An 11827-nucleotide genomic window follows, 5' to 3' on the forward strand; every position below is an offset into this window, starting at 1 on the left:
AAGCCATTGGGGAGTGTGGGGTGTGGCAGCACTCTGGCCTCTAGACTCCCATTTAAAGGGCTGGGTGGTCTCCCTGCATTAGCCGGAGTTCTCCAGAGAGCAGGAAAGCCAGGACCGTTAGTGTCCTCTGTATCAATCAGCGGGTGGATCCAGATAGGGACCTGGGGATGGAAGCTGGCAGCGGCAGTGCCCACCTGTAATCTCAGCACTCGGGGAGGCAGAGGCAGGAGGATGGCACGTTTGAGCCTAGCTTTGGCTACTTAACAACTTAGTGAGACTATCTCAAAACAAAAACAAAACAGCACCGGCTGGGGATGTAACTCGGTGTCAAGGTCCTGGGCTCAGTCACCAGGGCTGCCAAACAAAACCAACAAAAACGATAGATGCGCATGGATGCCACATCTGAGTGCTCTTCTGGCACAGTTGCAGCCACATGCGGCCAACCTTGGACTGCGAATATACAGGGGGACTCCGAAAGCCAACAATGAGGCAGCTTTAAACCCTGTGCGCTGCTGTGAGATGAAATCTCCTGCCAGCAGGCAAGGCCTGCTGGCGTCTTCGTCAAGCAGCGTCAGGCGAGTGCATCAGCCCTGTGTACGGCCCCAGGTTCTCACCTGGCAGCCACCTGGGCTGTCAGATCCGGTGTCACTGCGTCACCCAAGTGCTTGCTTCTGTGCCCTTATTTACAGCTCAGTGGAGTGGTGCTGAGCATGGGGAGGTCCTAGAGAAGCCCAAGGTGCCTCCGCTGGGAGAGGCTAACACTGTAGGCCTTTGGCCTTCGACAATGTAAGGGAGAAAAGAAAGAGTCGCGCACTGAGGTTGCTAAGATTGCCACGAGAACAAATCTATCCCTGAAACCGTGAGGAAACACAAAGACATTGCACTGGTTTTGCCTTTGTGCTTGGAACTGCAAACGTTATGGCCACAGAATGTGAAGAGAGCTTCGTTACACTGGAAGGGCATCAATCTGTGCACAGGGAAAACCTAGTCGAGACAGGGGTTGGCGCACCCTGTAATCCCAGCACTGGGGGACTGAGGCAGGAGGGTTGCAAGTTTGACCCAACCTGAGTCTGCTGAGTCGCCACCCCCAAGATCTTCCCACAACATCTGCTAGGGGTCCTGTGGGTGTCAGGGAGCGTCTCGGTGTGGCCAGCCGGGACAGGCTGGAGTGCATGTGAGGCCTGCTTGGACACTGCGTGTACACTACAGTGACCAGACCAGAAAAGTATGCAGTTTCAAGCCGGGCATGGTGGTGCTAACCTGTAATCTCAGCACTCAGGAGGCTGAGGCAGGAGGGTCACCACAAGTTCAAGGCCAGCCTGGGCTACATAGTGAGACCCTGTCTCTTACTTCCTGACCTTTCTATCTTTTAGTTCATTATTATTTTTTGGTACCGGGGATTGAACTTGGGACCTTGCACTTGCAAGGCAGGCACTGGAACCACTGAGCTAACTCCCCAGCCCTCCTTTCTATCTTTTAAATAAACTTGTTTGCAACCTATGTCCTCTGTCTGGTTTCATTGTTCCTCACCCGGGACAGGACCCCTACGTCTGCTGCCAGGACTGAAAACGGTGTGCTCTCCCTGTGCGCAACCTGAGGGCAGAGCCCGGCCCGGATGGCACCAGCGCCCCCAGCCCGGAAAGGACACCTCACTGATTTCACAGGATCCTATCCGCCGCTCCTGCGTTCCCAGTTTACTTTCGGGCCTGAGGGGCCGGCGACGCCTCTGGCGGGCTGAGGAGTCTGCAGTCCAAGGCTGAGCAGCGGCGGGCGGAGCACACCCTCACCCCCACCACGCCCAGACCCCTCGGGGCTCAGAGAGCTGACCAGGGCTGGCCCGGTCCCTCCTGCCGCTCTCCAGCCTCTGAGGTGCGGGGCAGCTGCTCAAGGCCCCAGCCTAGGGGATGCTAAGGAGCCGGGGCCCTCCCTGTCCCGCCCTCCTCTGGCAGGTAGGGAACTGGGGCTGGCGGTTGCGGATTGGAAACCCCCGGAATCCCAGCTGTCTTCCTCGGATCGGGCCCCAAGCTGGCTGTTGGGGTCACTCGGGTGGCAAGGACAGACCGGGTCTCGGCTGTCACCAATAAAAATGTGGCTGCGCGCGCAGCGGGGGCCCACGCACGGGGCTCAGTTCACTCCAGCAGGGCTGGGTAGGACCGGCCGGGGAGGAAGGGACAAGGCAGAAAACGCGTTTTGGGGACTGTAACTGTCACTAGATGGGAAGTCCCCAGAGAAAAGGACCGGAGCCCGGGCCTCCCCCAAACACGGAGCTGGCTCACTCGCGTTCCCCACTGAAACGCATTTCAGGACACGGCAGTGGCAGGCAGTGGTGGGCACAGGGAGCTTTAAGTGGAACCAAAGGAGCACACACTCGGGACAGGCACTCGGATAGGTATGGTTCGGGGGTGACCCGACGCGGAGCACCTAGGGTGAGTACTCGGTCTGTCTGCGCGGGTGACTGTAGCCCGCTAGGTTAGAATGCGAGACATTCACCGGAGTTCGGAGTTGAGAGACACGGTACTCAATCGATTGCAACTACCGTTTCCTGCGGATGGAACTGGTCAATCTACAGTGCTGGAAGATAAGCACCGGCTCAGGCCCAATTTACAGGAGAAAGGCAGGGCCCACTTAGGCTCGCTGTATCTTTTGAGACTCTTAGGAATTTTGGAGTTGCCTGGAAGGGAAAAAAAGCACTGGGGTCCTGGGTAACTGTGCGTTGAAGCTGCAGTTGTCTTAAAAGTACAATGTTAAGATTGCAATTTTCAGGGGCCGGGGATTTAGCTCAATGGTTTCGTCGCCTGCTGCGCAAGCGAAAGGACCCGAGTTCAAGCCCTGGTACCAAAAAAAAGAAAAAACCCCAAATTGCTGAAGATTGCAATTTGAGTGACTTATAATCCCAGCGCTCGGGAGGCTAAGGCAGGAGGGTCGCCGGGAGTTGGAGGCCAGCCTGAACTGCATAGCGAGACCCGTCACCTCGGCTAGGCGGGGCTCGCTCGGAAGCGCTGCGGGAAGGGGGTGCTCGGTCGGCGAGGAGATTGGGGCCGTCCGCAGTGCCCACGCGGAACCCAAGACGCCCCCCGACCCTCCAGGCCGCGGGCCGGGGGCGGGGCCCGGCTGCGCGGCACACGTGCGTGCGTGCGTCATGACGCGGCGTCGGCGTCGGGGTTGTGTGCGCGAGCGGCCGCCGATAAAGGTTGGGTGCCTCGCGCCGGGGCCGCCGGGAGGGTGCGCGCCCCCGCCCCTCCCCGGCCTCCGCTGCTGCGGTGCCGTGCCGGCCCGCCTTCCCATCGGTCCCCGCGGCGATACCCGGAGACTCCCCCGGGTCCCCCCAACCGGGGCCGCAGGTGAGAAACCGGAGGGCGCGAGGGGGGAGGGGCCGGAGGGCGGAGTAGTTTGGGAAACGGCAAGCGAGAAACCGGAAGGGGCGCCTTAAAGGGGAGGCCGCTGATTCGCCTCCGATTTCTGTGCCTGCATCGGCCCCACCCTCTTAAAGGGCAAGGGACTGCGTTTCGAGGGCGTGGCAGGCTTCCCATTTTACAAAGCTTTGCGCCTTGCCCCCCAAAAGAGGGTTATTCCATTGAAGGCCAGTGCCAGTTTCCCAGACATCCAAGGGAAAACTGCAGGATCTTTGTGCTGCAGAGGTGGAGATGGTGTGAGGCCGACGCATCCCCTAGAGGGGCAGCCGGCCCGCTCCAAGGCGGGGATGGGCTCGCCACTCCGGAGCGCGGGCGTCCCGAGTATACGGCGATGACCCCTTCTCAGAGGCAGACCAGCCCCTTGGGATAATCAATGTCTTTCAAGGAGCTGCTCGCACCCGAAAGGGACGCCCATCTTTTAAAGGAAAGACCCCTGTCCAGACGAGACCTGCAGCTTGCCTTCCTCCAGAAGCGTTTCCAGCGCACACGCCACGCCCGACGTTATGTAGGGGCCGAGACACTACAGGGAACAAAACCAAGGCCTTTGCGTGGGGCTGGCCTTCTAGCCCGGGGAGGCAGAGGCAATCATTGTGTGGTAGCGGTTGTCACCTGGGGGCGGTGCTGTTCTCCGGGATGACACTGCAGGAGCGAGTAGGAGGCTTCCTAGGCGAGGGTCATTGTGGCTGCTGCCACACCTGCGAGGGTGTGGGTCGAGTTCAGGGTCGCCGCTCAACACCAGGAAAGCAGGGGACCCTTGGACAGAGGAGTCCGCTCCCAAGGCCAAGATGCCTCGCTGTGTAGCACTTGGATGGTGATGAGCGCGATGGAGAGCAAGTGAAGTCGGGGGAGAGGAGGCAGTGTTGGAAGGGCTCGAGGCCCTGCAGGCAGTCGAAGGCCATGCAGCTCTCAGGGAAGACTGGGGGGGGGGGGTCGTGGACGTGGAGGGAGTGGCACAGCCTGTCTTGCTGGGCTTGGAGGCAGGAAGGGATGATTGGGCTCTGGGAAGCAGAGGCTGAGCCTTGAGGGGTCTTCAGGAGGCCTGGGAGTGAGGAATGTGATGCCCTGTCCTCTCCTGACGGGTCCCTTAGGGAACAGACAGGGTGGAGACGTGGCGACCTGTTAGGAAGACACCACCGCTGCCCAGGGGAGGCATGACCGAGGCCCCAGCTTCTGGCTGCAGTCCTGTGGAGCCCCGGGATCTCCTGACGGTTGATTATACAGAGAGCGGAGGCGGCGAGGCAGGCAGGGCCCTTGGCCAGAGGAAGAATGGCCCCCCTGTTTTCATAGAAGACTGGTTGAGTAGGTTTTTAAATTTTTGATAGGAAGGCACAGGATCAGAAAACTGCTCCTAGAGTTTGGCCACATTATGTTTGAAGTGGGCGCCCTTATGGATGCTGGGCAGTGGCAGCAGAGTGGCAGAGTGGTTTGGGGTGGGAAGAGCAGGTTGACACTTGAGAGCCGCTCTGCTCCAGAGAGGCAGAGAGAAGGAAAGCCGTGGCTGCCTGGGGACTGGAGTGTAGGTTGGTTTGTTTGGTTGGTTGATTGGTTTTTGGTGCTGGGGACTGCACTCAGGGACTGGTGCATTGTGGGAAGCTTTGTATTACCGAGCTACATCCTCAGCACTTTTTATTCTCAGACAAGGTCTTATCAAGTTGCCCCAGCTGGGCTCACACTTTCCCTCCTGCCTCAGCCTCCAGTGTAGCTAGGATCACTGGCATGGGCCACACCCAGCACCTTCTTGGAGAAGATGGGGGCCTAGCGGGAGGGTGTGGTGAGGAACCTGTCGGGAGAGCTCCTGGGAGGTTCAGGATGTGCGGGGAGGCCAGAGGCCTGGGCCCGGGCAGGCCGGGCAGGTGGTGAGGTTTCTCAGCCGTTTGGACCAGGTCCTCCCCGAGGGACTGTCCTATGCACCGAACCGATGGTGGGAAGAATCCCGGCCTCTGCCCACTGGTACCAGTGGCCCTGCTTCTCTAGCTGGCAGAGAAGCAGTGCTTCCAGCTGTCACCAGCTGTCCTGGGGTGGGGGGCAGTTGTGCCAGTTGAGAGCCCCTGGCGTGGCCGGAATGTTAGAACACTCTTCTGACAGCTTTTACTCAGTGACTGGCGTGCTCGGTGGCCAGGGTGCCATGGGTCCACGACCACTGCTTCAGGGTGTGGTGGTGAGCAAGTGTTGAGGTGGAGTTGGGAATAAGGTCTTTTAAAAAATATTTATTCAAAACGTGTTCTGGTTTTTTGAGACAGGGTGTCACTGTGTAGTCCAGGCTGCCCTTGAACTCCCTAATAGTCCAGGCTGGCCTTGAACTCAAGATCCTCCTGCTTCAGTCTCCTGATTGCCGGGATCATAAGTGTGCACAGCCACGCCCAGCAGGGGAGGAGGTGCTGAGGACAGGAAGCTGCGGTGGGTGCATTTAGAGGGAGGCAGCTCAGCCTGAAAGGCCAGGCCGAGCCTCCTCAGAACCGCTGGGGCCTCTGGAGGGGCGGCTGGACTGTGTGCGGCAAGTTTTGTTCAAACCCGGAAGTGACCCCAGGCCACACCCCTCTGCCCTGCAGGCCCAGGGGACACCTGGGGTTGGGAAGCCCCGCTCCTGAGCAGGTTCCCTGAGCAAAGGGGACCCAGGGGGTGGCCCTCTCCCTCCAGGGCCCAGGCTCTGTGGCCTGACCTGGAACCCCCGCCCCCAGGTGTGATGGTCGGCTCCCAAGCAGACATGGTGCCTGCCTCCACCACCGAGGGGCCAGGGGAGAAGCTGGCGCCGGCGGCCCCCGCGACCACGGCCCAGTATGAGTGCGGGGAGTGCGGCAAGTCTTTCCGGTGGTCGTCCAGGCTCCTGCATCACCAGCGCACGCACACTGGCGAGCGGCCCTACAAGTGCCCCGACTGCCCCAAGGCCTTCAAGGGCTCCTCTGCACTGCTCTACCATCAGCGAGGCCACACGGGCGAGCGGCCCTACCAGTGCCCCGACTGCCCCAAGGCCTTCAAGCGCTCATCGCTGCTGCAGATCCACCGCAGTGTGCACACCGGCCTGCGCGCCTTCACCTGCGGCCAGTGTGGCCTGGCCTTCAAGTGGTCATCGCACTACCAGTACCACCTGCGGCAGCACACGGGCGAGCGGCCCTACCCGTGCCCGGACTGCCCCAAGGCCTTCAAGAACTCGTCCAGCCTGCGGCGCCACCGGCATGTCCACACGGGCGAGCGGCCCTACACGTGCGGCGTGTGCGGCAAGAGCTTCACGCAGAGCACCAACCTGCGGCAGCACCAGCGCGTGCACACGGGCGAGCGCCCCTTCCGCTGCGCACTCTGCCCCAAGACCTTCACGCACTCGTCCAACCTGCTGCTGCACCAGCGCACGCACGGGCCCTCTGACTCTCCTGGCCGCACCGTGCCCACGCCCACGCCCCACGAGCCCTGCGGGGTGGGCCCGGGCCTGGTGGCCGAGACCTTCGTGCAGCAGCCCCGCAGCCCGCCCCCGGTGGTGCCCGAGCTCTTCCTGGCGGCGGCGGAGACCACGGTGGAGCTGGTGCTGCGCTGCGATGGCTGCGACCAGGGCTTCGGCAGCGAGGAGCTGCTCCTGGAGCACCAGCCCTGCCCTGGGCCGGCCGCCCCCGACCCCCCAGCGGTGCTGTCCCCGCTGCCTCTGCCCCTGCCGCAGCCCCCTCCGGCCGCCGTGGTCGCTGCCCCAGGCTTCGCCTGCCCGCCCTGCGGGAAGTCCTTCCGCACAGTGGCCGGCCTCTCCCGCCACCAGCACAGCCACAGGGCGGCCGGTGGGCAGGCCTTCCGCTGCGGCAGCTGCGACGGCGCCTTCCCGCAGCTGGCCAGCCTCCTGGTGCACCAGCAGAGCCATGTGGAGGAGGCGGCGGCCGGGCGCCCGCCCCCGCAGGCTGAGGCCGCTGAGGTCACGTGCCCCCAGGAGCCACTGGTCCCTGCCGTGCCTGCTCCGCCGCTGCCTGCCCCGGCCTCCACAGAGCGGCCCTACAAGTGCACGGAGTGTGGCAAGGCCTTCAAGGGCTCCTCGGGGCTGCGCTACCACCTGCGGGACCACACGGGCGAGCGGCCCTACCAGTGTGGCGAGTGTGGCAAGGCCTTCAAGCGCTCGTCGCTGCTGGCCATCCATCAGCGCGTGCACACCGGCCTGCGCGCCTTCACCTGCGGCCAGTGTGGCCTCACCTTCAAGTGGTCCTCGCACTACCAGTACCACCTGCGTCTGCACTCGGGCGAGCGGCCCTACGCCTGCGGCGAATGTGGCAAGGCCTTCCGCAACACCTCGTGCCTGCGGCGCCACCGGCATGTCCACACGGGCGAGAGGCCTCACGCATGCAGCGTGTGCGGCAAGAGCTTCGCACAGACCTCCAACCTGCGGCAGCACCAGCGCGTGCACACGGGCGAGCGCCCCTTCCGCTGTGCGCTCTGCCCCAAGACCTTCACGCACTCATCCAACCTGCTGCTGCACCAGCGCACGCACTCAGCCGAGCGCCCCTTCACCTGTGCCATCTGCGGCCGCGGCTTCGTCATGGCTGCCTACCTGCAGCGGCACATGAGGACGCACACCCCGGCCCAGGCGGCCTCTGGTGCTGCAGCCCCCCAGCCCCCGGCCCCGCTGGCCGCAGCCCCAGCCCCGCTGGCCACCCAGGATGTCCACGTGCTCCCCCACCTCCAGGCCACACTTTCCCTCGAGGTGGCGGGGGGCACGGCCCAGGCCCCGCCCCCAGGCCCAGCAGCACCCAACTCCCAGACATTTCTCCTGGTGCAGACCGCCCAGGGCCTCCAGCTGATCCCCAGCAGTGTCCAGCCCCCCACCCCGCCGCCCCCACCTGCTCCCCCTAAGCTTATCCTGCTGCCCCCCTCCGGTGCTGGGGGTGGACCAGCGAGGCAGGGGCCTCGGGCTCTGGGAAAAGCTGGCCAGGGTGCAGGAGTGGTTTGGCTACCGGGGCCTGGCGGCCTGGGGGTGCAGGGGGGTGGTGGTGCAGGGGGCAGTGGGGGAGGGCAGAGCCTCATTGTCTTGCAGAATGTAGGGAGTGGGGATGCAGGGCCTCAGGAAGTGAGTGGGGTCCAGCTCCAGCCGGCCCAGGAAGTGACCACAGTCCAGCTCCAGCCGGCCCAGGAAGTGACCACGGTCCAGCTCCAGCCGGCCCAGGAAGTGACCACGGTCCAGCTGCAGCCTTTGGCAGGCCAGCTGTCCAATTCCAGTGGAGGAGCAGTGACCACCGAGGCCCCCAACCTGCTGGTGGTCCAGAGCGAGGCAGCTGAGGAGCTGCTTGCGGCCCCAGGTCCTGGAGAGGCCGGGGATGGCGAGGCCAGCGCGGGTGTGGTGCAGGATGTTGTCTTTGAGACGCTGCAGACAGACGAGGGGCTGCAGAGCGTGCTGGTGCTGAGCGGAGCGGATGGGGAGCAGACACGGCTGTGTGTGCAGGAGGTAGAAACCCTTCCTACTGGGCTGACTGAGCCACCTGCCTCAGCTCCTCCTGGACAGAAACTGCTCATCATCCGCAGCGCCCCTGCCGCCGAGCTGCTGGAAAACCGCAGCGTGGGGGGAGGCACCGCCACGCTGCAGCTCCTGGCCCCTCCGCCCCCTGGCCCAGTCTCTGCCCCTGCGGCAGCGGTACCCGCGGCTACTGCCCCCCAGATGGTGCAGGTGGTCCCCGCAGGGACCGCGCCTGGGCTTGTGAGCCCGCAGGCCCTGCCCTCCATCCAGATCGTGCAGACGCTGCCCGCTGTCCAGCTGGTGCACACGTTTTGAGGAGACCCGCCCTACACGGAGGCTCCGACTCATGGCCTTTGCCGGGCTGGGGCTGCCCAGCAGAAAGGAGCCTGCTAATAAAGACCCAGAATGTTCTCTTGTTTTGTTTTCTTGGGGAGCGGGCACAGTGATGGGATGGCCCCCCGCTCGGGAGGTTGGAGTCTGTTCTTGCTTCCTGGCTTGTAAATGCCTTGCGTGGAGGCTTGGGGCCACCCGCTTCCATGGGGGGGTCAGTTGCCCTGTCCTTTGGGGGAGTGACATCGTGGTCACTATAGCAGGAAGGCCCTGGAATCCGAATCCGCACTTATTCGCCTTAAATCACCACGCCCTCCCCTAATCTGAAACTCCAGTAGGGGGAGATTCTTATCTCGAAGGACTCCCCGCCTGAGGGAAGGGGGTCGGGTGGAGGCCCTGGGGATGGACGCGGAGGCTGGCTTCCGAGCCCTCTGCAAAGGTCCAGGCGCCAAGGAGACTCAGCCCACCGCTTCGCCACTTCCCCGTGCTCAAGTCGCTTAGCAATTAGACGCTGTCGGGAGGGGACCTGCGCAGCCCCTTCGTGGGCCGGGTAAGTATCGCTCTCGACCCTCTCCTCCCGCCGGCATCTCCCGCAGGTGCCCTTTCCCCGGTGCATCCGCTCCAGGGACCGGAGAGGTTGCCCCGGCGCGGGGGCCTGCGCCGTGCGTGGGTCCCTCCTGGCCAGCTTGGCTCAGAGGAAGCTTGGCAACAGTTGCTAAGGTGGAGAGCTGGCGCCGCCCCGCCTCCGCGCTAGCGTGTACGTCACTTCCGCCAGCGACCAGGGCCCCCCCCCCCCCCGACCCTGCGTTCCCTATACCTTGTCAAAGGATCGGAGCGACCCTTGGAGGTGCTCGCGGGCTCTCCCTCTGCAGCGCGGGGCGCTGCGGCCGGGAGGGGAGCGTGTGGGACCGGGTCGTGAGTCTCGGACGCCCCGGCGCTGGGGCGGGGCCGTGCTGCGAGGTGTCAAGTCCGCGCGCAGCACATTTCGGGGAGATCGCCCTGGGTGCAGGGAAGAGAGGATGGGGAGACTGGGAAGGTCGCTGGATATGGGGGGCCCATCTCGCCATTGTCCAAGCTGGCGCGACTGGAGAAAACCATGGGGGGCAAGGGGACGGAGGTGCCGACCTACGTGTTTTCCCCAGGTGCACGCCGGCTCCCTTCTGGGGCCGGCAGCCTCGGGTCTGTCATGGCCCCCAGCCACCTGTCCGTGCGGGAGATGCGGGAAGACGAGAAGACCCTGGTGCTGGAGATGCTGAAGGTGAGGCGGGCCGCGGTGGGACGCTGCAAGCGGGCTCAGCCCCGGCCCCTAGAGCGGACCTCGGGGTCTTCACCTCCTGGGCTCCTGGGCTCCTGTCAGCGTCTCCTCCTTAGCAGGTGGACGGGGGTGGCCCCAGGACCATAGCTCCCAGTCCACGCCACAGACAGCCCAGTAGCTGCCCTGCATCCAGGCCCCCCTGAGCCCGACCCATCCTCCAGGGGTCGCTCCTCTAGCTCCCGACTGTGCACCTCGACTGAGTCGGACTCCCACAGCTCATTCACTCCCTGCCCACTCAGCCACCCACCCCTGGTGCCCCACGCTGCCTCCCCCCTTGCCATTTCTGCTCCTCTCCCGGGGCCCTGACGTGCTGGATGCCTGATCCCACTCCCCCTGCCCACAGGCTGGCGTGAAGGACACTGAAAACCGCGTGGCCCTCCACGCGCTCACACGGCCCCCGGCCCTGCTGCTCCTGGCAGCGGCCAGCAGTGCCTTGCGATTCGTCCTGGCCTCCTTCGCCCTGGCCCTCCTGCTGCCCGTGTTCCTGGCCGTGGCCGCTGTGAAGCTGGGCCTGCGAGCCCGGTGGGGCTCTCTGCCTCCCCCCAACAGCCTGGGGGGCCCCTGGGTGGCCGTGCGGGGCTCTGGTGACGTGTGTGGAGTCCTGGCCTTGGCTCCTGGCCCCACCCCAGGGGATGGAGCCCGGGTCACGCGACTCTCCGTCTCTCGCTGGCACCGCCGCCAGGGCGTGGGCCGCAGGCTGCTGGCCTTCGCGGAGGACCGGGCCCGAGCCTGGGCGGGTGGCGTGGGGGGTCCCCGGGCCCGGCTTGTGGTCCCAGTGGCTGTGCTGCTTGGGGGGGCAGTAGGGCTGCTGGAGGGCTGCGGCTACCAGGCTGAGGGCGGCTGGGGCTGCATGGGCTACACGCTGGTGAGGGAGTTCAGCAAGGACCTGTGACTGCAGACCCAGCTGGGGCAGGAGAGAAGGCAGCGCCCGAGAGAGCAGAGAGCGAGGGGCCAGTGAGCGAGCGCCCACCGAGTGCCCGCATTGCACTGCTGCAGCCCGCCCAGGGTGCAGACACAGGCCTGGGCCCACTGGGCCCCCACACGCCTGCCCATCCTGCTGCCGGCCGGCCTTCCGGTGCGCTGTGTGCAGCGTTTGAACTCAGGGCAAGGAATCCTTCTCGGGGCCCAGGTCGCCCACCCAAGCCCCGCCTCGAGGCTGTCTGCAGGGAGTCCCCCGGTCCGTGTGACTGTGAAGCCTGTGCTGTGTCCCACGGGGAGACACTGGGGTGAGGGGAGGCCGAGTGAGCAGGGGCGAGACCTCCCACGGAGCCAGGCGGGGGCTGCAGGGCCCCAGCCCCGTCTGGATTTTTACACCCACTTGTTAATAAAGCCTGGAACTGCTGCGTGCTGTCT

General features: G+C 64.4%; 2 protein-coding genes across 7 annotated transcripts; both read left to right on the forward strand.

The window, feature by feature from the left end:
• The first annotated feature begins 3134 nt into the window (after positions 1 to 3134).
• Positions 3135 to 9239, forward strand: Znf628 (zinc finger protein 628). 5 transcript variants are annotated; one of them, XM_087200954.1, is made up of 4 exons: positions 3135 to 3341; positions 3799 to 3918; positions 5654 to 5810; positions 6092 to 9239. In XM_087200954.1, exon 4 carries the CDS (start codon positions 6097 to 6099, stop codon positions 9142 to 9144), a length of 3048 nt encoding a protein of 1015 aa, XP_087057080.1. In that variant the 5' UTR covers positions 3135 to 3341; positions 3799 to 3918; positions 5654 to 5810; positions 6092 to 6096; the 3' UTR covers positions 9145 to 9239. The 5 variants fall into 5 exon arrangements, with proteins under 5 accessions (XP_087057080.1, XP_004866700.1, XP_021101448.1 ...); XM_021245789.2 differs by lacking the exon at positions 3799 to 3918 and having other exon boundaries at positions 3169 to 3341; XM_087200953.1 differs by lacking the exon at positions 3135 to 3341 and having other exon boundaries at positions 3350 to 3918.
• A 690-nt stretch (positions 9240 to 9929) lies between these two features.
• Nat14 (N-acetyltransferase 14 (putative)) lies at positions 9930 to 11817 on the forward strand. Of its 2 annotated transcripts, none has more exons than XM_004866642.4 (3): positions 9930 to 10006; positions 10302 to 10417; positions 10818 to 11817. In XM_004866642.4, the coding sequence occupies exons 2-3, from the start codon at positions 10346 to 10348 to the stop codon at positions 11364 to 11366; spliced, it is 621 nt and encodes a 206-aa protein (XP_004866699.1). In that variant the 5' UTR covers positions 9930 to 10006; positions 10302 to 10345; the 3' UTR covers positions 11367 to 11817. The 2 variants fall into 2 exon arrangements, with proteins under 2 accessions (XP_004866699.1, XP_021101451.1); XM_021245792.2 differs by having other exon boundaries at positions 10002 to 10119.
• The last annotated feature ends 10 nt before the right edge of the window (positions 11818 to 11827 follow it).

The sequence above is a fragment of the Heterocephalus glaber genome, unplaced genomic scaffold (assembly GCF_053883595.1).
Source record: "Heterocephalus glaber isolate CG9 unplaced genomic scaffold, H.glaber_assembly_v1.0 deba00001745, whole genome shotgun sequence".
Classification (NCBI taxonomy): Eukaryota; Metazoa; Chordata; class Mammalia; order Rodentia; family Bathyergidae; genus Heterocephalus; species Heterocephalus glaber.